Source organism: Microcebus murinus, chromosome 1 (assembly GCF_040939455.1).
Source record: "Microcebus murinus isolate Inina chromosome 1, M.murinus_Inina_mat1.0, whole genome shotgun sequence".
NCBI lineage: Eukaryota > Metazoa > Chordata > Mammalia > Primates > Cheirogaleidae > Microcebus > Microcebus murinus.
The window spans coordinates 100,615,616-100,642,256 of record NC_134104.1 but is presented as its reverse complement, the minus strand read 5'-3'; the positions used below and the strand labels follow the sequence as shown (position 1 = coordinate 100,642,256).

Sequence of the window (26,641 nt, the reverse complement as noted above, 5' to 3'; positions counted from 1 at the left end):
TCTGGGTCAAACTGATTAAGTATGGGCCTTCCCCATGGTGGAGGGTTCCACAAGAACACAGAAGTGTGGGTTAGCTTGAGTGGCTGAGTTGTTCATGTCTAAAGACTGTGGAAGATGGGACACCCTCCTCCTCCAATGATTCCAGGTCCTTGTAACAGTGGTCTTGAGTTACAATTGCTCCTACAGGGTTAGAGAGGGGACTTAATCAGAATCACCTGGCGAGATTTTTTAAAACACACATGCAAACTCTGCTTGCCTTACACCACCAACAGTGAGTCCAAAATGGAAGAGATGGCCATGAGCATGGGTATTTGTACGTCATTGCGATGTGCCCACCCTCTACTGAGTCCATTGTGGTACTATTTGACAATGGTAAGTGCCTTGAGGGAGGCTGAAGGGTCTTAAGGGTCATTGTGTTCTCCACAGCATGTGGTGTCTAATTCAGTAGAGATTTCCTTGTATACTTAGTAGATACTTGTTCAATGAATGGATGAAGCAAATGGCAGTGGAAAGATAAGAAAAAAATCTAGACAAGGACTGAGCACTGGACTGTGAGGAGGACTGGCAGTTCCTCAGGGTGTGTTAATCGAGCACGCTTAAAGGTGAGCCCTGCCTCCGTTAGCAGTCTGACCATCGACTCTCTAGCAATAAACATAAACACTGTTCTGCCCTTGACCTCAAGAGTTAAAATAATAAATAGCTTAATTGGCCATCATTAATTCCACTTCGAATTTATTATAGATAGATGTGGCCTTGAAAAGAATTACTCCCATGCTCAGCCCAGGCATTTTATCCTCAAGCCTCCCAAAGGTGCGCCTGTTGTAAAACAAATAAAATCAGCTTCCCGCCTCCTCCCTCCCATCGATAGCACATTTGCTATTGAGTCCAGGCAAATGACCATTTGCAAGGTTGGATGAGTAGTTAAGCCACACAGGCACAGTGTAATATGATGACATTCCTCATGGTAATATCGTCCTTCTCCTCATTACATTTGAATACAGATTGCCGGTGTGCGATGCCTTCTACCTCACTCTCTATTTGTGAGGTTTAGGAGTTCTTCAGAGAAGGTGACATCCACATGTGCTGTCCAGAAATTATTAGCCTATTTGTAAGCCTAAAAAGAATCACAGCTATTGTCTCTAAGAACTTAATTTGCCAAAGCTCTTTTCTTCCTATCCTTAATTATGTATATATTTATAGACTTGAGCCACCTGCCTGCTCAATGCTTGTATATAATCGTATCTCTTAGTTGCCACTTAATGGCTCAGGGCTCTTCCTTTATACTCTCTTTGCTTCAAACTGTACATTTAAATATCAGTACTCAGCTCAGCTTCTGAGTATTAAACATTTCCCCCCCACTTCCTTGAAAAGCTGTGAACAAGCCTTTTAGCATTTTATCTGGACCAAACAGTAGTGGTTTTACATGAGAAACGAGAACTCTGTAAGTAAATCTATGTATTTATATGTCTAAAGTGTATTATAAAAAGAGGCAATAAATCCAGTTTTCTACATAAAAGGAATTAGATTTTCCAGTTTACCTCTGCACTGGGATTAATAAAATGTGCAACAAATAGCTGATGGAATGATCCATTTGAAGTTTGTAAAGGCATCTAGGGAAGCTGGCTGGAGTAGCCTTTTTATTTTTTTAAAAAAGGATGCCTGTTAATTTTTTGATTCGGTCTTGTTCCTGAATGACTGTTTTAAAATGAGCTGAGAGACTGTTACCTGCCCGTTTCTGCATGGCTGAGCAAATTCACCCGTAAATCCAAGTTTCTCTTCATTTCCATCACTACACGTCTCCAAATTACAGAGAATTCATTCCTGAGCTGGAGAGGTGCCAGAAGTTTCTCATCTAGCTGTCTGTGGGCTGCCTTTTTCTTTCCCCTCTTTGAGGCTTTCTGATGCCTAGAGTGAGCTCAACTCAAAGGTTTCCAGCCTCACACTCGCCTCTCATTCCCCCACAGTCACATCGAGCTCTGCAATTCTGAGGAATACCGGGTGCCAGCGTCCGATTCACAGCCTCCTTTTACCTGCAGGTGTTCCAGAAACTTCAAAATGCGTCTGGTAATGTATTTGCTCCTCTAAACATGCCACTTTGATGTGCATTATATGCAGCTGCTTATTATTTTTTAAAAATATCTCTTCTGAATAACAGTGCATGCAAAAAATATGTCTAAGGGGCTTATGGAACAGTGTGGGCTTAATTATTGGTCTAGGTGTATGTGTGCTTATTAACGTAGGCATATGTGTATAAATATGTATTATTTATGTACACATATGTCTATTCAGGCAGATTTCACTAAAGGAACCTCATTTGAAAGCAATACTTTTTATGTACATCTAGATTTTCTAATCAGATCTGTAAACATTTTACACATCAACAGCAAGTAGAGGAAAAATGCATTTTTCAAACGCATGCAAACGGCATGTTTTAGACTTCTATTTAAAAAAAAACCTTTCTTGCGTGTGTGTATGTGTGTGTATGGGGAGGAGGTGTTGTTGGTTTTTGAAAATTTGGATAGAAGAGTTATCTTGCTGCTGCACGAGAATTTCTACCCCATGTTACCTGCCTTCTTAAAACTCAGTAAGCACTGAGGAAAAGAGCTGTGGTTTTGCTTTAGAGTAACCCCGGGGGATGTTGAACCGCAGTGTTCAGCAGGCATTTTAGGTATTCCAAATACTAGTGCTTGAATAATAAGTAGATGGGGTAGATTTGCTATAGTCAAATCCGGCTATGTTTTCTGGCTTGTAGGAATCACATTCATACTGTACATTCAGGATGTGCATGTGTTTATTGAACTCCAGTAAAACAGCGTGTGAGTGCAGGATCATAAATCACATTATTTATTTGCCAGTGTTGGGTGCTAGAGTCTAAAATTAAGAAATTACTTAGCAATTAATAATACATTCAGCATCCCTTGTCTCATTGGGTAAAATTTACATCCTCGGGTCTTGCTCTTCTAGTTATAGAGACAAATGATTTAAGGTTCAGACTTAATTGCTACTTTGAATCCTTAAGCTAGAAAGAGGCTTGCAATACTTTATTTAAAAGATTTATTTCAAAAAATATGTATGTATATTTCTGGCTGTGGTGGTGAGCTAATTATGACTATAATGTATGATATGCTTAAGAAAAATAACTTGTCTTTAGTAATGCTCAGTTGTGTAATAGAAACTTGCTTTCTTATCTTCAGATTTTAATAATTCTTTCACTCTGCATTATGCTCATGGTTTTTGAAATCAGTAATTACTAATTGTTGTAAAGATGAGAAAATAAGGTAGCAAGTCAGGTAGAATTCATAGAGAAAAGTAGGTTGAACTAGTAGTTTTCTAAGAAGTTAAATAAAATAGATTTCCATAAGTGAGTTTTCTAAATGTACAGTGGGTATTGATATTTGAAAATGGAAACATCTTAATATGAACTTGTTAAGTGGAACAGATTAAGATAGTATTAATGCCATCTTGTAGTTCCTTTTCATATTTAAAATGAGGTAGTAAATAAGTTAATTGTTTTATATTGGTTATTATATTTGCATTGTTATACTTATAAAACCAACAATTTGTTTTGATTTACTTTGAATCGAGGACAATAGTAAACTTCAGTAAGATAGTTTACTGAGTTGTAACAACAAAAATGAATATTTTAAAAGTAAGTGTGAAACTGCCTTTACTTTTTAGCATTCAAGATCAATATTTTATCACTTACAGAGCCATGTACTTATAGAGGATTATGTGTATTTCAAAAAATTACATAACTTTTAATACTGATTTTATCAACCATGTTCAATTTATAATTACTCAAAGTAATACAGTAAAAATGAATTTCAGTATGTAGGGATGGCTCCTTGAAAGGGCATATTATATTAGGAGCCATTAAAAACCTGCGTAGACTATTAATGTTATACTCATATATTACTCTGTGTATAACTGATTTCTATTTCAGATACTATTCATTTCCAATATTATAAATGAGCCTAAGATTGTATCCGACTCAATGTAGGAATTTTGCCTTTGAATGTAAATATCTTTATGAAGGTTTCAAATTGAATATACAGGGTGGTTGAAAATTTAGTAGCACTTTTTTTGTATGTATTGCAATATGCACTAATACACATGTAAAAAATTAAACTATGCAAAAACATTCCTTGCATTCAACCACACTACAAAATACTTTCACCTTACTTTTGAAGTTGGTTATTTTGTTTGAAGTTTCATCAGCATAAAAAGAGGTTTTATTTTTCAGAGCTTATGTGGTGCTGTGTGGTAACAAGAAAACATTCAGTGCCATTTTGTAGGGAATATCATATGTACTAAATAGTGAGAGAAAAGAATGCTGCATTTGCCATCTGTCTCTAGTTTTGATTTTCTACTGGCTTTTAGATGTGTTACAGACCAGGTCTTTATTTTATAAAAAAAAAATTATATTACCCAAAATACCTAAAATTGTTGTAAAACACTTCTCCCATACAATAGTTTTCCCATTGTGTGACTGAGATTTTCTTACAAAACATTTTATTTTTAAGGCTCATATATAGAATGAAAATACATATGCAAAAATAATTTATAGACTGACCATGCATCCACAGCTGAAAACATTTATCCCTTAAGTAAGTGTTTATTAAGCATCACATTGCCAAGCCATTTTCTTGCCTTGGGACAAAAGGGTGGGTGGAGGAGGGAAGTCCTGCCTAAAGAAATAGGAGTTGCTATTCCTGCTATTTCTTTATTAACAATTGTTTATGGAGTCACAGATGCTTTCAATGTGGTTTGAGAATTACATGTTTTGTTGTTGTTATTTTACTTAGTTTCAAAATGACACAATCCTTAGGGAAGGTTTGCCAATAGAAAGGGACAATCACTGTTGGGGTACGGAGGGCAGGCTGGTCAAGAAACACTATCTGGGTTAGGTGAGTTCTCAACCACATTGTGGAGGAGGCTGTTGGCAAGGATGATGTAAAGGAGAGGAATAGGCATTTTGAGTGGATGGGAAAGACAGGAAGAAGCATATCACGGCAGGAGACAAAGGTGGTGATGGCATTGTGGAGAGAAGAGGAGCCGTATTGGAGGTAACAGCAAATGAAACTGAAAAAAATTACAGTGCTGGGTTTTACATGTTTTTAATTGATCTTCATTAGCCTTATTAGATCCTGTGGAAAATTATTTGATAAAGTGAACATTTCTTTTATTAATATTTTATTATACCAAACAACCTCTGTAAACAGCATTTCAAAGTCTATACAATACTTTTAATTCATATTTCTGAGCAGTAACTATGGTCTAGCTATGCGCCAGGCACTGTACTTAACGCTTTCAATACATTATCTCATATAGTCCTCATTTAAATTAATGTCCCAATTCTACAGATGAAGAAACTGAGTTACTGAGTTTATGTAACTTGTCTAAGATTGTACAAGGTCAGAAGTGAAGGAGTGCCGGGAGTGGTGGCTCACGCCTGAAATCCTAGCACTCTGGGAGGCCAAGGCGGGTGGATCGCTCGAGGTCGGGAGTTCAAAACCAGCCTGAGCAAGACTCCGTCTCTACTAAAAATAGAAAGAAATTAATTCACCAACTAAAAATAAATATACAAAAAATTAGCCAGGCATGGTGGTGCATGCCTGTAGTCCCAGCTACTCGGGAGGCTGAGGCAGAAGGATTGCTTGAGCCCAGGAGTTTGAGGTTGCTGTGAGCTAGGCTGATGCCACAGCACTCTAGCCTGGACAACAAAGCAAGACTCTGTCTCAAAAAAAAAAAAAAAAAAGTGAAGGAGCTGGGATTTGAACCAAGACTCTAGAGCTCAGCCTTCTAACCACTAGACAACAAAATTGTTTCAGCTTATCATTTTATCTCCAGCTCCAGGTCCAGATTGATATGGCTAATTGTTTACTGGGGGTGTTGTTTTGGTTCTTCTAGGAATAGACACTGAGACAGAGTCAGCAGAGCAAATGCTTTAAAGATAAATGGGGAGAAAGCAAAATTGGGCAGGGAAAGCCTTTGGATCACATAATGCAGATATGACAAAGTCTCACCTAATCCAATGGCAACCTCCAGAGGGAAGACTGTCTGTTACATGATTCCTGGTTTGGGCAGAAATGGCCAGGTCTAGCACCCCTACCGTGCTCACCCACTGACTGGGAGTCCCCAGGAAGAGCATGGTTGTGGCTCACAAGTTGGGGCAAATCCTCCAGGCTGTCAGGTAACTGCACTTCTTGCAGCTGAATAGCAAGTTCTTTCCTGAAGGGAGATCTAAGTGGGTTACCTCTTTGGCTACCAAGGTGTTATCTCTACAAAATGTCCCATAGGAACTTAGGGAAAGGCAAGCTAGGGGCCTAGAGTGAAGAATTTAAGGAAGTACTTACTCTCTGGATCATTCAGTGCACAGTGGGCACCACACAGTGTTCCCTTAAGTTTTGCACTCTAGGTGCCTCACCTGTCTCACCCTAGTCCCCAGAACCTCAAGATCAACACACTTAGAATTAACCTCATCATCCTTCTTCCAAATAGACACTTTTTTCAGTCTTCTCTCTTAGGCAGGTTCGATAACTGCTCATCTCTATTCTCTTTGCTGCCATCCAAGTCAATCTCTCCACTGCCACAACATCTGTATTAAATGCAACTCCGATAAATAATTCCAATGCTTAGTACTCTTCATTGGTTCCCTAGAGCCTAGAGAATTCCAAGATTCTTTCTATGGCATATAAAAAGACCATGTATAATATTATCATGTGGATAATCTGGGCCCAGGGCCGGAACAATTTTGATGCTACAGTTAAGGAATATGAGATGAGAAGTGTTTATTTTTATAGATAGAACAGGTAATATTTAATTCTAGAGTTGAACGATGGGTGGGAATTTGTAAAGCTGAGAAAATTTTCCATGTGGAGGAAGCAGAACCAGCTGATTTAGGGGTGATTAGAAGGAATGGGGTAACTTGACTGGAATTTGGAGAATACATAGGAGATTAATGGGATATATGTTTGGAAAAGTAAACTGGAGCTGATCAAAGAACCGTAGCCATGGAGTTTAACTTTTCCTTTGAAGGCTTTTGATCAGAGAAGTGGCATGATCAAAATGGGCTCCTGTGAAGGTGAATGAGGTTGCACTGAACGCAGAGCAGTCAGGAGTTAGGGAGACTGGTGAGAAGGCTATTTTGCTCTTAGAGGCAAGAGAAAATGAGGTCTCGCATTAGGAACGAAAGAATGAAAAAGACATGAAGACATATGAAATAAGGGTGAATAGGATTTTAGACCTATTAGAGGAAGACATGAGAGGAAGATAGTACTCAAAGAGGACTCAAAATCTTGAATTGGGTGATGGGAGGCTGGTGTGTGGGAACCAGAAATAGACAGGAAGAGGCTTTTGTTGAGGGAAGATGGCAAGAGTCTAAGTGGTGCCTACAGATGAACCATTTCATTATTTTCCCAAATGAATGTCATGTAAATCTTTCATTTTTCTTTCATTTCAGGTACTGCTTGTTCAACTTCTCAAATTTTGCCTGAATTTTAATTTATTGTCATTTAGAGATTTGACTATAATCCCTTAAACAAAAGATTAAGGCATGGAGACAAAAATTATATTTACAGACATAACTGTTCTGGCAAAATGTAGGTTCCTTTTTCTAAATTCAACTGTAAAAACACCTTCTTTTGGATCCACACAATTTCTAACAGCCAGTTTGAATAAATTATTATTTTTTTTATACTTTATTTTTCAAGAAATTTTCTTGGCTTTGTATAGACCTGATTCTGGCTAGCAGAGGCTGGCAGGACTGGGCCATCTAATCAAAGGTCTTTGTTCATAGGATAGATAGAAGAGCCAACACTGTTCTCATGAGTTGCAGACACCTTCTCATAGACAAATCTGAAACTGCTGCCTCCTACTACCCAACTAACAAAGGGACAAACTAACAACATAAAAAGAAAGAAGACTTTTCAAATAAAGATTCATATAAAATACAATTTTGACATATACTTAAAAGCTCAATTTTCAATGAAAAGGAAATAGCAGCAAAGACTTGATGCTAAATAAGCTTTAGGTACAGAATTGAGCAGTAAATTTTATAGGAATTTGCAATGCAATGTGAGGAGCTCAAAGCAAATATTTAATTGCCCTGAAAACTGAACAACATAATGGTCAAATTTGCATATTTTTCCAGGCTGACTTGTTTTACTGTAGAGTGCAGGAAAACATAATATTATATTAGCATCCATGGTGTACAAAAAAATAAAAACACTTTTAAAAGATAATCAAATTAACCTCCAAAGCCTACTAAATAACTGCGTATACTAACTTGTTCCTAACAAGCTGTGAAAATCAAAAGATAAACTGGTAACATGTTGTTGTCTGTTTTGTGACAGTGACAGCATAGATCTGATGCCTCATTCATGACTGGGGCTGCCAGACATGGAAATACAGGATTTGCACACTCTGACCTCTAGAGTATGGAGCTATCATAAGCCGATGAGTATAAATTCTACTTTTAGTTTCAGACTTAAATATAGGGCAATATGTTTTCCTTGTTGTATCAAAACAAAAAGGTAATAAGACACTGAACCATAAAAGGGAGGGAATCTGTCTATGTGGACTTTAATAAGTCTGTGCTTTACCCTCAACCTTCAAGGCAGCTATATGTATGGGGTAATTTTGATATTTAAGATAGACTAATGAGGTAGGTACTACTGATTATTGCCCATTATACATATAAGGAAACTGTGGGTAGAGAGATTCAGTAATTTGTCCAAGGTTGCACACAGGGTAAGTAGCAGAGTAGATTTGAACCCAGGGCCTGAGCTCTGAGACACCCGAGCCAGGCCAGGTGGGTGTGAGCAGAAGCAGGGATTGGCAGCGCTTGCCCACCCTGAAGGCTCCTCACTGAAGCTCTCCTTCCTCATGCTGCTCTTCCTGTCTCACTTGGTTCCTTGAACTTTTCTATATACTGTCAGGAAATACAGCTGTAAACTCAGGAATAGCACTAAACCTAATCTTTGATGGACTGATTATGAGTTGCACATTGAGATTAAAAATATGTTGCTACTATATCATAGTGATGTATGTCTCTAAGGTATAGGCATCAACCTGCTCATCCTCATCTAACTATATCATTCTTTTAAATTGGGCTTTGTTGATATTTAGAAGTGGTAGACTTGAATTCTGCCTTAAATTTTGGTCCACATTGGACAGTTTGAGCTCATACTTTATGAGAGTCAGCAAATTTCCCCTATTTGTTGTTATATGGCAACATGTATGTGATGGAATGAATTTTAAATGTACAGAACCTTTAGCTCTGTTTATTGGCAGGAATGACTCCATTTAGCCTCTCTATACACAGCATTCTGAAGTCTAGATTTCCTTATCTGTAAAATGGGTATTAATTATGACAATCAGTTTCTATAAAGAAGCATGGTATAGTAGAATGACTACAGGTTTTGGAATCAGGCATGCCTGGGTACACATTCTCTCTGTCACTTTGGAAAGCCACTTTAATATCTCTCTGGAAAGGAAATAATACTTATTTGTATTGCTATGAGGATAAGATGGTGCATGTATCATTCCTAGTATATAGTAGATGTTTAATAAATGTGTTTAGTACATCATTAGGAGCACAGAAGCAGAATGCATAAGTGGCTAAAGGCACCTCACTCTCGATCCAAACTTCTAGCTTCAAATATGACCTCTATTACTTATCAGCTGAGTGACCTTAGGAAATTTACTTAACTTTTTTGCAGCTTAGTTTTCTCATCTGTAAAATGGGAATGATAAAAGCACCTTCCTCATAGAGCTGTTGGGAGGTGTAGGTGACTTAATGTATGTAAAGTGCTTAGAACAGTGCCTGGCACACAGTAAGTACTCCATGAATGTTAAGCCCCTCTTTATTAGATTTAGTTCACTTTGAAGTGATTTCTTCTCAGAGTGAGAGGCCTGGCAATTCAGAGTGCACCTAAGAAGAGGCATTTACACTTTCTTGTTATCTAAGACCTACATATATTTATTTTAATCTAGTGTCTACTGAGTCATTGATATTATACATCTCAGTTTAACAAGTTCATGTGTTATCTATACAGATTGTTGGCAAAGATAGGGCTCTCACACAGCAAGGGTGGGAGCAAATTAGTACACCTACCTTTAGGTGGCAATTTGCAATATCCATCAATATTTTAAATGCACACATCTTTGACTTATCAATTTTACTTCTAAGAATTTTCCTTCAGGTGTACTCACATAACTGAGTAGAGGTGGTAAAGTTGTTGGCTGTAGCATTATTTGTGATATTGAGAAATCTGTAAACAACTAAGCATCCATCCAGAGAAAAATACTTAAATATTAATAATATATGGTATATGCATTCAATGGAGTACTGCAGAGAAGAGCTTAAGACTGTTAGAGCCATACATGTGGATATGAAAAACTGCAAATATACTTTTAGGAAAAAAGAAGCATTTTTCAGAGCAGTCTATAGTATGAATGCTACTGAATATGTTAAAAATAGGTATATATTTTTATCCATTTGCTTGTATAGTCATAGAAAAATTCTCATAATATATATGAGAAATTGTTGGTAGGGTTTAATATTGGTAAGTGAAAATGTGTGTAGAGTTAGTACTTTTCCCTTTCATTTTATGTGTACTATTTAAATTCTATTTTATTTATTTTAATTTTTTAATTTCAGCATATTGTGGGGTAAAAATGTTTAGGTTATGTATATGGCACTTGCCCTACCCTAGTCAGAGTTTCAAACATGTCCATCCCCATTCAGCACTCAGTAGCTGTGTATATACCCACTCCTTCCTTCCCCCTCCCATCTTCCCGACACCTGATGAATGTCATTACTATATGTGCACTTAAGTGTTGATCAGTTAATACCAATTTGATGGTGAGTACATGTGGTGCTTGTTTTTCCATTCTTGGGATACTTAGTAGAATGGTTCCAGCTCTGTCCAAGATAATATAAGAGGTGCTGTATCACCATTGTTTTTTGTGGCTGAGTAGAACTCCATGGTTTATATATACCACATTTTATTAATTCACTCATGTATTGATGAGCATTTGGGTTGTTTCCACATCTTTGCAATTGTGAATTGTAAATTTTAAAACATGGGTATGTATTGCTTTTACAACTTAAAAAAACTAATTTTAAAAAATGGACAAGAAAATTCCCTTTCTTACTTCTGCCCCAATATATTAGTTTTATTAAAATTTAGTCCTTTTTGCAACTATAATTCTAAGCCTTGGTATGATATTTTTGGATAATTGAGCCAACTATTATCTTAAGTTAAAACAGACTGTGTATCAACTTACTGCCAAAGCTCTGATTTGCTCCCAGGGAGCAGAGAGCAAAATGACCAAGGGGATTTCCTAACACGAAGTCACAGGAGAGTCTTAAGTCCTGTGGCAAAAATTTCTGTTGTTCAAAAATTCATACACTTAGAGAGGAAACATTAAATCAAAACCATTATATGGGAGCAGGGAGCATTGAGTCAATGACTTTTCTGCAGGGCTTATTAACGCTAAACATGGGGAAACATTACACATGGGACTTTTTTACATTACAGTTTCCCTGTATTTCTGAAACCCCTCGCTCAGTCTTTTGCAAAATGCTATATAAAAGTTACATTGCTTTTGGGTTTTGAGGGCAGAAATAATTTGCATGCAAGGGTAATCAAGATTCCTTGCCCTTTGTACTTTTAAAAGTGCTTACACACACATTGTCTCATTTGATACTCACAAATGAGGTATTTAAGACAAGTTCATTTTCTACATATGGATCTGAGGTTTGGAAAGGTTAAGTGACAAGTAAGTCAGTGTGGGCTGAGCACACAAGTACCCTCGGTTATGTCTTGGCCTTCTTTGCTACCAGCAGCCAAGGACACAGATGTGTCGCAGAATCACTCCTATGGTTGTGAAGTGGTTTAGTATTTTCTTGGAATCACTTTTACTCTGGTCTAGGAAGACCCAAGAATGGGTCTCTAAATGAATTATAAACATCTCTAAATGAATTATAAACATCCTCATTTAAATAGTTAAGGGATCTCTAATAAAATCCAGGAAGATCTAGTTTTCTATGTTGACTCTAACACTTACTACCTATATAATCTTGGGTAAATTGTTCCCTCATCTATAAAATGGAGATAATGATAGCTTTAATCTTTAATGGTTTCTGTTAAGAGTTGAATTATATATATATATATATGTATATATATATATATATATATAGTGCTTGACAGAGTGCATGGAATATAGCAAAGAGTCAATAAACCCCAATGACAATAGTAATTATTAATAATGTTATAAAGTTCAGGTCAGCATGGCAGGCAGGGCTCTGGTCGGGGCCAGAAATTGTATCCATTTGGAGGTGACAGACAGGAGCTGCATCGCAGAGTGGACACCAAACAGCTCTTTCGTTTGGAAATAAACTTCCCTGGAAACACAAAGAACCAACTAAGCATAGGCAGAAAAGTTACCTGAAACTTCCCTGAGCCTCCATGCAAGGGCATGGGCATCCCTGAATAAAGAGACCACCCTCAGCTTGACGCAGAGTTCATCAGTTTTCCAATTTATGGTTCACAGTAAGATGAACCCAGTAGGAAGAGCCAAATCACCCTGGGCTTTAATTAGGGAGCAGTTACCTCCACTAAAAAAAGCAAGCCTAGGATCTTCTTGCCTGGGAGTTGGTCATTATTCTCTTAAATTACAACTTATTAAATCAGATTTTGGCAGAAATCTGAGAAGCCAGAATTCAGAATCCATATAATGAACAATGAAAAGGTTTATTGGCTATTTCGCTTAAAAGTTCTATTTCTTCTATTGAGTTTTTAAAAATTATTTTTCTTTATCATACAGCTAATTCATGCTTACTGCAGAAAATACACATAATCAAAATGGAATAAAATAAAAAACTTTAGAACCCTGTTTATATTCATTTTGGTATATAGTTATTGAAACCTTTATAAATACATACATTTTTATGAAAATCATAAAGCACTCTATGTACAGTTTATGACCTCTCAAGATGTACATGTATCATATACATCTTTCCATGTCAATAACTATTTTTCTATAACTTCATCTTCAATGGTTGCATAGTAATCCAGTGGGTAGACATTTCATAATTTAACTAATCTTCTAATCTCGATTGCTTAGATTGTTTTCTTTCTGCAAGAAAAATTCTTGAAGAATCATTGAACAAATCCTTAATTCTTTTTTAAAAATAAATTCCTAGAAGTAAAAATTTTAGGACAAAGTATATATGCATTTTTAAGGCTTTCGACGTCAAATTCTCTTACAGTTAAATTTTACCAATTTTATCCTTGTTAATAGGGCAAGCATGCAATTAGACTAATGACTAAGTAAACATGACTTGTATTTATTTATTGTAAAAATTTACAATAAATAAACATGCTATGCCAAGAATAAAGAGTGCTTCTTGTTAACGCTAACTCCTATTTTTGTTTTTATACTCCAAACACAATGTATCCTTAAGATAGAGTGTTAATTAAATGTATTTGGGAGGCTGGTAATGATTATCAGTAGACTATGACTAGCTTTTAGTGGAATGTAACAGAAAATGTGGAAATAACTTGGTGAAAAAGATACTACAAGCACACTTCCCTGGAGCCCATTAATTCCACCCACACACCCTTTTAAGGTGTGAGAATAAAACAATCAAGGGCATATAAACCCTTCCACTGTGGTTATCATCACATCAGTTTTCTCTAGGGATGGAAGTAGCCCTGCCTGATCCCTTCTGCACCATGGTAGGCTTCGCAGGAGAAAAGTTAGGATTGGAACCTTTTCAGCAGAAATTACTCTTGATGACACCGGCCCTGCTGTCAGAGTAATTCCTGTTGGAAAGAAAGTGTCTGAATTAATGGTCTAATAAACTCAGTTAGTGTTTCATCTTGGCAAAGGATTCATTAGGGGAAGAGAAACTAACATTTATTTGGGTTCCAATTTGGCAGGCCCTTTATTATTACATTATAGCATTTAATATTCCGTATCAACCTATGAGGTAGGTATTACCACGGGCATTTTACAATAAAGGAACTAAAATTCATTCAAATAAAATATCTTGCCTAAGGCCACACAGCTGGTGAGTTGCAAAGGTGGGATTTGAATGTGGGTTCTCTGTTTCGGGAGTCTGTGCTCCTTATACCGCACCTTCTCGCTTTTTAGACAGTAAGCCTGACTGTTTCTATTCTAGAATATTCATTGTATGATTACATGTTTAGCCAACTAAACTGCAGGTTTCCTCTTAAAAATCAGTATGTCAGGCAGAGTTGGAAACTGTATCCAAATCCTGTGTCGGTTAAGATATGTTTGTAGGCCAGAAACAGAAAATCCTCTAAATTGGCCAGGCAATAAAGGGTTTATTATCTTAAATAACGAGATACCCTGAGACAGAAATTCCTAACTTTCTTCAGAGACTTGGCGACATCAGTAGGGATGCAAATCCTTCCACTTTGCTGCTCTGCTGTTTTCAGTGCCAGCTTGTAGGTGTCTTTTATTGTGTGGTGGCTTCAAAAGCTCTAAGCACAACATCTTCATAAAACAACATTCAGAGACAGGAAAATGGAACAGCATTTTCTCCTACATCTTTTTTAAGAGCAAGACAAACTTCCCAGTAGAATCTCTCATGCCTCGTTGCCCAGAACTGTGCTGTAGACCCCTACCTAGACCAAATATTGGCATTGGCAATGGCTGAGGCCAAGCTTCACACCCTGGGGCTGGGGAGGGTGAGCCAGGCTTGGTGGCAGACAGGAGCAACTGAAAATTCTTTGAACATAGCTTTGGAGAGATTCTGAAATTTCTTTTTGTAGTTAATTGTGTATGTATTCTGAGATTCCTCAATGGTATAAAAGTATACTGTTGGTTTTCTAGATAGTTTTATTTTTATATAACCACCAACTATAATACAAATGAGCATGCCATTTTTTCAGTGTGTTCCACCAACTCCTTCTCATTTTTATTACCTTTCTCTAACAGAATTCTATGTTTTTAGTATTAACCTAAATATTTAACTATTCTAACTCTTCTTCACTATTCCTTGATACAGCTTCTTCCAAGCATGTGTGAAAAGTAAGATTTTAATAGAAAGTGAAGATGGACCTGATATTACTTATTAGAGTTAGTGCAAGTTTTTGCTCTTAAAGAAGAGTATTGTTTTATTGGGGGGCATTAAATAGAAGAACCCCACTTTTTATAATAAATAAATAATTCTATTTTTTTTTTTTTTTTTGGAGACAGAGTCTTACTTGTTGCCCAGGTTATAGTGAGTGCCGTGTCGTCAGCCTAGCTCACAGCAACCTCAAACTCCTGGGCTCAAGCAATCCTACGCCTCAGCCTCCCGAGTAGCTGGAACTACAGGCATGCGCCACCATGCCCGGCTAATTTTATATATATATATTAGTTGACCAATTAATTTCTTTCTATTTATAGTAGAGATGGGGTCTCGCTCTTGCTCAGGCTGGTTTTGAACTCCTGACCTTGAGCAATCCACCCGCCTCAGCCTCCCAGAGTGCTAGGATTACAGGCGTGAGCCACCGCGCCCGGCCAATAATTCTATTATCTTTTATTTCAGCTAGTAACTTAACAGTCATGCTTGTATTAACATAATTAAAACAAAAATTGAGATGGAGGGATGTCCACCAATTGTCAAAATAATCAGTTCAATAAAACAAATTTGTTGACTCAAGGGGGAAAAAATCAGTTAATTTTTTTCATTAAATTGGCTTATTAATTGAATTAAAATAATAAATTCAGTTCAACAAATATTTATCAAAACCTATGATGAACTAACATAGTAGAAGTAAGGTATGCCATATAAAATCTTACACAACCTAGTGAAGAGGAGTAAATAATCAACATAGAAAAAGTATTTATGATAAAATATTATATAAGATAAAACAAAGGTATATAGCAATTATAACAATAACAAATGCATTGGGGTCTAATGATGGTCTAGATTATGCTTTTATTGCATTTTACATATATTAACTCATTTAGTTTTCAAACAACCTTATGAGATATGTATTTGTTTATTTATTTGTTTGTTTTGAGACAGAGTCTCACTCTGTTGCCCCAACAGGAGTGCAGTGGTGTCATCATAGCTCACTGCAACCTCAAACTCCTGGGCTCAAATAATCCTCCTGCCTCAGCCTCCTGATTAGCTGGGACTACAAGCATGCACCACCACACCCCAGCTAAGTTTTTTCTATTTTTAGTAGAGACAGGGTCTCACTCTTGCTCAGGCTGGTCTCAAACTTCTGACCTCAAGTTCCTCCCACCTCAGACTCCCAGAGTACTAGAATTATAGGCACATGAACCACTGTGCCTGGCCAAGATATATATTTTCATTGGCCCCATTTTACAGATGAAAAAATAGAGGCAAGAGAGAAGTATGAAGAGAGTCCCATGGATATGCAGATGAAGATGCAATTAATTATGCAGGTGTTTAGGGGAAAGATAGAGAGTAAAGGTTACCTTCTAGCTGGGGTTGAGGGGAGAGGCCCAGGAAAAAATGGCTTTGCAGTGGGAAAATGTGGCATCTGCAAAGCATCTCTGAAAGACCTTTGCATATCTTGTGTGGCTGGAGCACTGTGAGTGGAGAATACATGGGGGCGAAGAAAAGGGAAGCTGTGGCTGGGTTGTCTGGGCTATGTGTGCCCAGCTAAGGAGGCAGGGGTCTGTCTGTCACCAGCCAGCACCCATCTAAGGCTTTTAGGTGGAGACTGACATGATGAAATGTGGCTTTGAGAAAATTATTCTGGGACAGAAGGAGAAAAACAGATCAGGTAGGGGAGGAGATGAGAAGGCAGAGGGAGACCCATGGGGCTTGGTAACTGCTCAGTGAATAGCAATGTCTTTGTTCAAAATGTGAGAGAAATTGTACATCTTTTCAGCAAAAACGTGAACCTTGACCTAAATCGCCTGCCTTATACAAAAATTACCTCATAATGTATCATAGACTTGAATGTAAAATGTAGAACTATAAAAATTTTAGGAGAAAATCTTTGAGATCTCAGGCTAGGGGAAGAGTTCTTAGACTTGACATCAAAAGCATGATCCATAAAAGAAGAAATTAAGCAAATTGGACCTCATCAGCATTTAAAACTTTTGCTCCATGAAAGACCTTATCAAGAGAAAGATGAGAAAAGCTACAGACTGGGAAATGATACTTGAAAACCACATATCTAACAAAGAATTTGTATCTAGAATATGTGTAAAGAACTCCTAAAATTCAACAATAAATAACCCAAACAAGCCAATTGGAAAATGGGCAAAATATACAAACAGACATTTCACTGAAGAAGGTATACAGATCTATATATGCACGTGAAAAGATGTTCAACATCATTAGCCATTAGTAAAATGCAGATTAAAATGACAGTGAGATATCACTATATATTGATCAGAATGGCTAAAATAAAAAGTAGTGATAATACCAAATGTTGATGAGTACGCAGAGAAACTGGGTCACTCAGACATTTCTGGTGAGAATGTAATGTGATATAACCACTCTGGAGTAAAATATGGCAATTTCTTACAAAACTAAACATGTGCTTACCATATAACACAGTAATTGCACTGTCGGACATTTATCCCACAAAAAATAAAAATTATGTTTACATAAACGACTGTACACAAATGTTCATCACAGCTTTGTTCATAATAGCCCCAAACTGGAAACAACCCAATGTACTTCAATGCATGACTAGTTAGCCAAACTGTGGGACATCATATCCTGGTATCACATGGTAGGTAGCAAAAAAGAAAGGAACCATTGATATACGCAACTCGGGTCATCTCTAGGGAACTGTGCTGAGTGGGAAAAAAAAAAGTCAATATCAAAAGACTACCAATATTGTAATAATATAATTCCATTCATATAACATTCTTGGAATGACAAAATTATAGAGATGGGAAACAGATTAGTGGTTGTCAGGAGTTGGGGGGTGGAGAGTGGGAGAGGTGGGAGTGGCTCTAAAAGAGTAGCATGAGGGATCCTTGCGGTGGAACTGTTCTGTATTTTGACTGTGGTAGCGATTACGTGAACCTATACATGTAATAAAGTTATAGAGAACTAAATACACACAGCACATGTAAAACTGGTGAATCTTATTAAGGTCAGTGGATTGTATCGATCTCAATGTCCCTACTGTATTGTTAAACTATCGTTATGTAAGATGTCTTCATTGGGAGAGGCTAGGTAAAGAATATACAAGATCTTTCTGTATTATTTCTTACAAAGACACGTGAATCTACAATTTTCTAAAAATAAAAGGTAAAAGAAAATTGTGACGGAGAAAAACATGTTTACTAAAGAAGATAAATTCAGTCTGGAAATGTTGAGTTTGAGAAGCTAGAGAGGTCTAGTAGGATATTCATGTGGCAATTTTAGAGTGTGAGAGTAGATGTTGGGAAGAGGGGTATTGGTAAATGTGAGAGCTGGTAGTTAGAGAAGTCTTTGGTGAGATTGCCCAGGGAGTGAGAGTAAAGCCATAATAATAAGAGTTCATATAATTGACCTATCACTAAGTGTCAGACATTGTGTGATCCCTTTAGACATGTTCCTATTCACTCTTCACAGTGATCCTATGATGTAGCTACTATTATTATATCCACTTTACAGATGAGGAAACCAAAGCCTAGAAGGGTTAGGTAACTTGGCCTGGGTCACACAGCTGGTAATCAGAGGAGCTAGTCTCTGTGACCCCAGAGGTTACCTTGCCAATAGCATGAAAGAAAAGCCCAGGATTGTGATCATTTCAAGTTTTGGGAGAAAAAGAGAAGCTCATGAAAGTGACAGAGGCTGTAACCCCATTTAAACCCAGGTTCTATATCCTGAGTTGCAATGGGGTTTTATTCCAGTCACTCAGTTTTCAGATAAATCCTAGTAACTTGTTATCAAGGGGAATGCATAGATTTTGTGTGTACAAGGTTGTTGGACAGGAGGTTGGTTCTTATAAACATGTGGTCCATAGAGTCGGGGGTGGGGCTGGTTCTGGGAACGTTCATGGAGTCAGTGGACCATGAGAGGGAAGTCAGGCTTGTCCGGGGCTGAAAATGGGAAGCACGTAATGGGTTGTCATATTGGAGGAACTGGGAGAAGGGGCATGGAACAAAGTTCAGGTATGAGGAAGCCAAGGTGCAAGCAGGTGAAATGAAATGATTCTGGAGCTGAGTCCAGGGCTGTGGTGAGCCTGTAGTGACCTCCCTTTCCACGAGGCTTGGGACAGCCAGATCCCTCCCTCGAACGACAAAGCTGGGGCTGACATAGACTCGGGCTTCATACCTTTTCTTTTCGCTAAATTAGGAACAAAGAATAAAATGTGCTTTTTTTCTTTCTTGAGTGCTCAGATTTCCCCAGTTGATTTGTATAATAATTCTTGCAGATATAGCTAAAAAACAAATTCCTGAAGTATAGTGGAAAGTATCGGTTGAGGAACTTTCAAAATTATATTAATAATTGATGTTCACACAGAGAAACCCTAACATTAATTTTTAGTGCATTTTTTAGTATTTTGGCATTGTCATTTTTATAATTTATCAATTCATCAATTTTTGCTACAATAACATTGATCAGAAAGAATAGCCCTGGGATAAATGGGTGATTAAGAGCAAAGAAAATACAAGGTGGATGTCTTAGTTTGTTTAGGCTGCCATACCAAAATGCCATAGACTGGGTAGCTTATAAACATGTAAGAAATTATTTCTCATGCTTCTGTAGCTGGAAGTCCAAGATTAGGGTGTGAACATGGTCAGGCTCTGGTGAGAGCATCTTTTGGGTTGCAGACTGGGACTTCTCACTATGTCCTCACATGGCAGAAGCTATGAGCTAACTCTCTGGGGTCTTTTTTATAAGGGCACTAATCCCATTCATGAAGGCTCCACCATCATGATCTAATAACCTCCCAAAGGCTCTAGCACCTAATACAATCACTTTGGGGAATTAGGATTTCAACATATGAGTTTGGGGGAGGATACAAACATTTAGATCATAGCAGTGAGGCTGTAGTGCCAGAAATCAAGGCAGTTCTCAAAACTTAAAAGGGTATTTATACACACACACATACACACACACACACACATACACACACACGACAGCTTGAAGGAACTCCCTTTGGCTAAAATTTTGGACAATTTGAATATCAAAATAATAATGCCACTAAAGGATTGTAACTCATTAAATAAGGTTTTAAAAAGCCCATGGGTTCATAGTGGTACTAAAAAGAAAGAGAGAGAAAGGAGGAAAGAGGGGTGCAGAAAACTATTCTTTATAGAATGTCAGCTAACAAATGCAGATGAGATGATAGAATTATAGAATAACTATTTTGAAATTTCTAATAAATTGATGGTCACTAATCATCAATAAATTGATGATCACTAATTTTCTAATAAAGATGATCACTTTGGGGATTCGGAACATTCTCATACTATCAAAGTGTTACCCCTCAGATGGCTTAAATTATTACAAAATGGAAAATGTGCCTCTAAAGTAGAAAGATCTGGAGGACACTACCTTACCCAAACTAGCGTCACCAGTGTGGGAGCACCTGGCGTTATCTCCTTCCTGATGTGTTGCAGTGAGAATACAATATCATCTACATAGTACTTTTGATAAAAATGTTAAATTAGAATTCAATCATAAGGAAACCATCAGACATATCCAGAATGTGGGACATATTATAAGACAAGTGGCCGGTATCTTTAAAAATCAATGTCATGAAAAATAGGCAAACAAAAGGCAGTGGGACTGTTCTAGCTATAGAAAGACTAAAGGGAAACAAAGCATAGAAATATCTATGTGGACCCTGGTTGGACCCTGGACTCTCCTCCCCACACCCACTGTGTGCAAGGACCTTAAAAGACGAGTTAGAGACAACGAGGGAAATTAAATATAGACTGTATATAAGATAATATTATTGAGTTAATTGAGTTTTCTAAGCTGGGACATTACATTGTAGTCATGTAAGGGAATTTCCGTGTTCTTAGGAGATACATGCTAAAGTATTCAGGGCTTAAGTGCCATGATCTCTACAATGTACTTTCAAATTAAATTTTCAATGGACTTATAATCAGATACAATTGGTTTAGATCTTTAATTTACTGGTTACTTATTTAGGCTTTTCTTATTTCTCAAAGTTATGAAAGTTTATCTAAAATCCCTCTGTGGTAGTTCAACCTTTTGTCCCATTTTCATCTGCTTTTTGATTCTTTTTCACCTCCATACCTTCTCAATCGTGATGAAGCAAACACCTGGATTTGTATTAATCTCCTCTGTCCTTCAGAATCTTCTACTCATATGTCTCAGCCAGAAGGTGTAGGGTGGCATGTAAACCTGCATGATTCTTAGAATTTTATTAGACCCTCATGACAATTTTGCAAGAGGCATTTAGTCTTTTCCTTGTTTCCAACTAGCCTTTTTCTGAAAACGAATCTACCTGAATGTCCTGGAGATTAATCATTTAGAAAAGAGAAAAGTTAGAGGTTTTTATATCACCACTTTCAACCCCTTTGGTTAACGAATTCTTTGATCATAGCTGATACTCTGTGTATGAAGATTTTACATCTTTTTATGGAGATTGGACTTCCCCATTTACCATGAAATGCCTCACCTTTGCGTGGTAGCCAGTCAGCTGTCTTGTGTCCTGCCCTCCAAACTGACCTTTACCATAAGCTGGGGAGCCTGGCAGGACAGGAGCCAGCTACCTTCTCATGATGGGGAGGTGAAGAGGAGGCTGGGGAAGCTCAGGAGGAGCCTGTTCCAGTCACACAGGCAATTGATGGGTTAGTGATAGGAACAGGGTCTGGGCCATCCAGTTCTTTGATTGGAGCTTTTTTCCTGTACGTTTCCTCTTGGTAATGTCCAAAACTTATGCTCCTAGCCATTCTTGTAGTAGCATTTCCTTCATTCACAACCATTGTTTGAGAAACTGCTTTATGTCAATCCCAGGACAGACACTGGGGACAAAGATAATTACTGGCCTCAGTGCTCATTGTATGGCAAAATAACTAGACATTAGCTATTACAGATATTATAGAAATCAGATATTATAGTAGATATCAGAGATTAGATATTATTTTAAAATCAGGGTAGAGAAGTTGCTCAGAGGCACATCTGTGGTCTTTAGGATGTTATTTTTTTTAAAATTCTTTCAAGTTCTCTAGACAGAATCTGCTGTTTCTTTGAACAAAGATGTGTTCCTATTTACTATTGTAAATTATAGGTGAACATGCATGAACTCCTGATGATACCTTTGGTTCTAGGCCTGGAGAAGTGTCAGGAGAACAGATGTCAGACCACACCTCATGCAATTCCTCCTTCACTGTTGTCTTTCTTTGCACATCTACAAAATGGAGAGAGCCAATGTATCACACCTGGGTAGGTTCACTGAAGGGCACAGAGTACAGGGAATCTTTGTGAATCCTTTAGCCTTAGACTCCCTGAACAAAAAGATGAGATTAAAACTTCTAAAAGACATCTGATCCCTGTTAGGTCTTAACTTCATGGAGTTGTGTTTGGGAAAATAAGATTTGACCTTGGATGGGTCAAATAATCAATGACATTTCAAAGCACTTTCTTTATTATCCACTGTTGGTTGATGTAAATCCATTTTCATCATAACCAAATTGATATTTAACTAGTATGCACCTATATCAGTAGTTGCAGTATTGAAGTTATGCCCTATCACTTGGTAGAAACCATTTCCCCATGAGAACTCTCACCTCCACTCTCCCAGCATCTTCTCCCCTGGGACTGGCACCCCTATACCCACTCCCCAAATCCAGCAATCAAAGAATTAGTGCTTGGCACAGCAGGACACTGGTTAGTACATAGTTTGAAAATCTCCCTCCTCCCAGTAATTATTATACTATAGTCCCTAATTTCTTGCTAATTAATTACACAATTCTTCCTCTAAAATATCCCCTTACCTTAGAACTTGGCAAAGCAGCTATTAAAACTACATTTCAAAGTCATGACATCAAATGAAAACTCACAGTCTTGTGAATGTAAACAGAGCAGTAATTAATGAATTGAGTCTGCTAAGAACATTAGCTGCTACCCAGACTTATAATTTGTATAGATATTGTGCTTTCTTCTCTTCATGTTTTTCTATTTAAAATAGTAAAAGTAAATGTGTATAGACAATGTCCTTATTCATGAATCTTTGACAGAAAAGCTACTCCTTTTTGGAGTATAGACACGATTGATCAAGGATTGATCAATTTAAATGGATCAGGCACAATGTAGCCTGGCATATTGGAAGTGTTCTGTGTACGTTTGGTAGTTTGTTGCTTCATGGGGAGAAGAGAGCTGCTCAGTGGGCATCAGTTACCATCCCAATGTGTTTCATTATAATGGCAGCCTTGTCTGGTCATTGACTTCTCTTCATTCCCTCTTTGCCAACTGAGCTCCATGATCTTCTGGGAGATGGTCTTAGCTATCCTTGTGATGCTCCCTCTTGGATCACATGCTCAAGCCCATTTACTGTCTTCCAGACTTTGGCCTTATGTCTTCAGGTTTCACCAAATATGGCCCCAAGTCTTTCTAGGATTAACACTTTCTTAATGCTAAGACCCCTTGTCCTTAGTTCATGCTCAGTTAAACATGGTCTTTCTTAAGTGTAGGAGCCTAAACCCATTAAATTATTTTATGGCTGAAGTGAAAATATTTCGATCCAATCTCCAAGAGAGTATGCTTGTGTACACAATTTCATTTATCTACTACTTATAAATAGCAGCCACACATTTTTAGCTGCAGAGGTATTTGATTGCCTTTCAGATTCAGAGGAAAGTAATCACATCTGGTGTGAGAAGTGCAGGATGGCAGTTTGTGTATTTTCTCTTCCTCTTTTGCTATAATGAATGTTATACTAGTAGCCAGCCAAAAGTATGTTCACCTGAAATGATTCCTTTTACAAACAAGAAACATGACTTTGAGTGCTGTACATCAGTTGCCAAGCTAATAAGATAATCCGCTTTTCATTTCAAAGTCTATACTCTAATCTTAAAACAGAAATCTCCTTCTCTCTTCTCTTTGCAATAGTCAGTGGATAAAAATTCTGTTATCATAATCCTATTAAAATGTATTCACTTTTGCAGTGCACCTTGATAATAGTATTTATCCTTCTAAGCACCTAGGGAGAAGAGTGACAAAAGACAAATCTATTCAAAATTTCAGGAAAAAATAGTTGTAGAGACTGAGCAGGTATGGTAAAAGCTTAGAAATGAATAGCAACTAATATCTATAGCAGGAAAGAATAACTGTTAATTTGTGAATTAGGCTTCTATTTAGGCTCTGATTGGGAAAGATAGTAATTTTCCTAGTGGAATGCTTTATAATGATCACATGTGTTCAACTGGGCAAATGTTGGTTAAACTCAATTTCCTGAGCACTGAAATATACTCATACTCACCTGTGATATTCCTAATACTTTACCCTTTAATGGCACTAATGGCTTCAGTTGCAACACCATTTAGAAAAAATTAATAGTTAGCTTTGACAGGAGATGTGCAAACAGAGCCGTAATTAATGAATTGAGTCTGCTAAGAACATTAGCTGCTACTCAGACTTATAATTTGTATAGATATTGTGCTTTCTTCTCTTCATTTTTATGTAGGAGCAATTAAAATTTCTGGTGACTTTTGACGTTTTTGCCTTGAATGGGGGAGTCTGGAGGAGCTCTCTCTCTCTCTCCCTCTCTCAGAAGAACCAGTAGCAGTAAAGTTTAGTTCTCTATTCCTGATATAATAATCCTGTAGTGATCTAACTTCATTTATGTAAGAGCTGCATAAAATGTTTTGCCATTTCCACAGGCTTGCCTCTACATTTTTTTTCTTCAAATCAAAGTGCATTTTCAAGCATCTCTGTACCTTACACTAGCCTCTAGTACTAGGCTTTTCATTTAGTTTTATACCAGAGGTCAAGCTATTCTGAATTAATTGTATATTTCAGATGTGTCTGTGATTCATATCATTAAGAAAATACCCACTTTTCTTCACAAAGATTCTACCTGAAAGTTACTTATGAATTAGTGTAAACAATGTTTAATATTATAATATTAAATGTCCTCTCAGTTGGAAGGTGTATACACAATATACACAGGAGATCTATAAATCCTATATACAGGAGATCTGTATATTTGCAGGAGATCTATACACTGTCCATTTTACATTTTGAAAACCTGAAGAATTACTTCTTTTGTAGGTAAATTGACTTATATGTTCCCCTTTTAGGTACCGTCATATGATTCGATAGACATTTATAAAGTTTCCTGGAATGTGTCATATTTCACTCTCGAGGTACTTGGTGACTAAACTAAAGACAAAATGGAGTTGTAATAGTTTATGACTTGATTCAAGTGTGTTTTAGGATCTGCATTCTCCTTGACTAAAAAGCAAACATTTTGTAGGGAACTTCAGGACAAAAAGTCCAAACTAAAGCTCACCATTTTGAAATAAAATATTTATGAGGCAAGTTTTGTATTTTCCTTTTGGGGGCTAAGTCTGAAATTCCATAATGCAGGCATTTCCCACAATGGCCTCTGAGGCCCAGCACACACCCACGGCCACTGCCACGGCACCTCCTCAGCGTTGGCTGATTCCCAGCCCTTCCTCCCAAGCCTGGGCTCCCTGTGTTCTCTCCTCTCTCAGCTACCAGGAACCTTCCCACTGCTGGCATTTCACCCCACACTGTTTGTTGTATTTCACATCTAAGCTGCTGGTTTGCTGAGACAGATGCAGCACTCACTTCTCCCTACATCAGAAAGGGTGCTTGAAATTCCCAGTAGTTGCTGAGGCTTAAACATGGAGTAGATACATTTTTTTTAAAGAAGGAATAATGCTGAATAGTTTTAGTTCCCCATTTCAAAATGGAAACACTGCATTGATTTAATTTAATGTATATTGAAATTGCATACACCTTTGTGTCATTCTGAAGCCCTAGCTAGGGAGGCCTACAGGCCTCAGCAGGGATGGTTGGGGGGGGGGGGAGTCGACAGTTCAGAAATGAGCAAAGATATGGGCTGCAACCTCAGGGGTATATCAAGTCCTAAAGGACCATGTGTCCTAGACCAAATGTGCCATCAGTGTTCTTTCCTTGAACTCCTGGCGCTCTAGTCTCTGGCCTTCTCCACTCTCCTGGTCCAGGTGTTCCTTCCCTTTGGATTTAGATTCAGAGTTGAGCTAACTCATTCCTCAGCTCGCTGGACACTTCTATCAGCAGTCCAGGCAAGGTCCCTCTCTGGTTTCATGAAGTAATTCCTCTTACTCCCTAATGACCACACTCAGGCCTCTCCCTCCAAAGCATCTGAATGTGTTGTATATCAGTATCATGATGTGTGTGATTCTTTATAAAATTTGTGTGTTACTGTGCCATTGTTCTTGTTCTGGCAAGTGTATAGCAAGTGTAACAGCAAGTGTAACAGCGACTGACCAGGGAGAGAACTGAGCGGCACACAGAGGGTCGGAGAATCAGCCTTTATTCCCCCGACAGGCTCAGAGGGGCATGCCACCAAATTCTGAGCACCTCTTCCTCCTTCTCCTCCAGTTTTATACACCTCTTGGTGTTACACACAACCAATCAACTATGACCATGAGGAGTTATCCAATCAGGAGTGGGATTCAAAAAGTATCCAATCAGCAGTGA

General features: G+C 37.7%; 1 protein-coding gene across 1 annotated transcript in view; it reads left to right on the top strand.

Moving 5' to 3' along the window:
* Positions 1-1,784: 1,784 nt before the first annotated feature.
* IQCJ (IQ motif containing J) overlaps positions 1,785-26,641 on the top strand; it is a 171,277-nt gene continuing 146,420 nt past the window's right edge. The window contains exon 1 of the mRNA XM_076004311.1: positions 1,785-2,064. Coding sequence (XP_075860426.1) covers positions 2,056-2,064 — 9 coding nt within the window. The 5' untranslated portion in view covers positions 1,785-2,055. The remainder of the gene's footprint in view (positions 2,065-26,641) is intronic.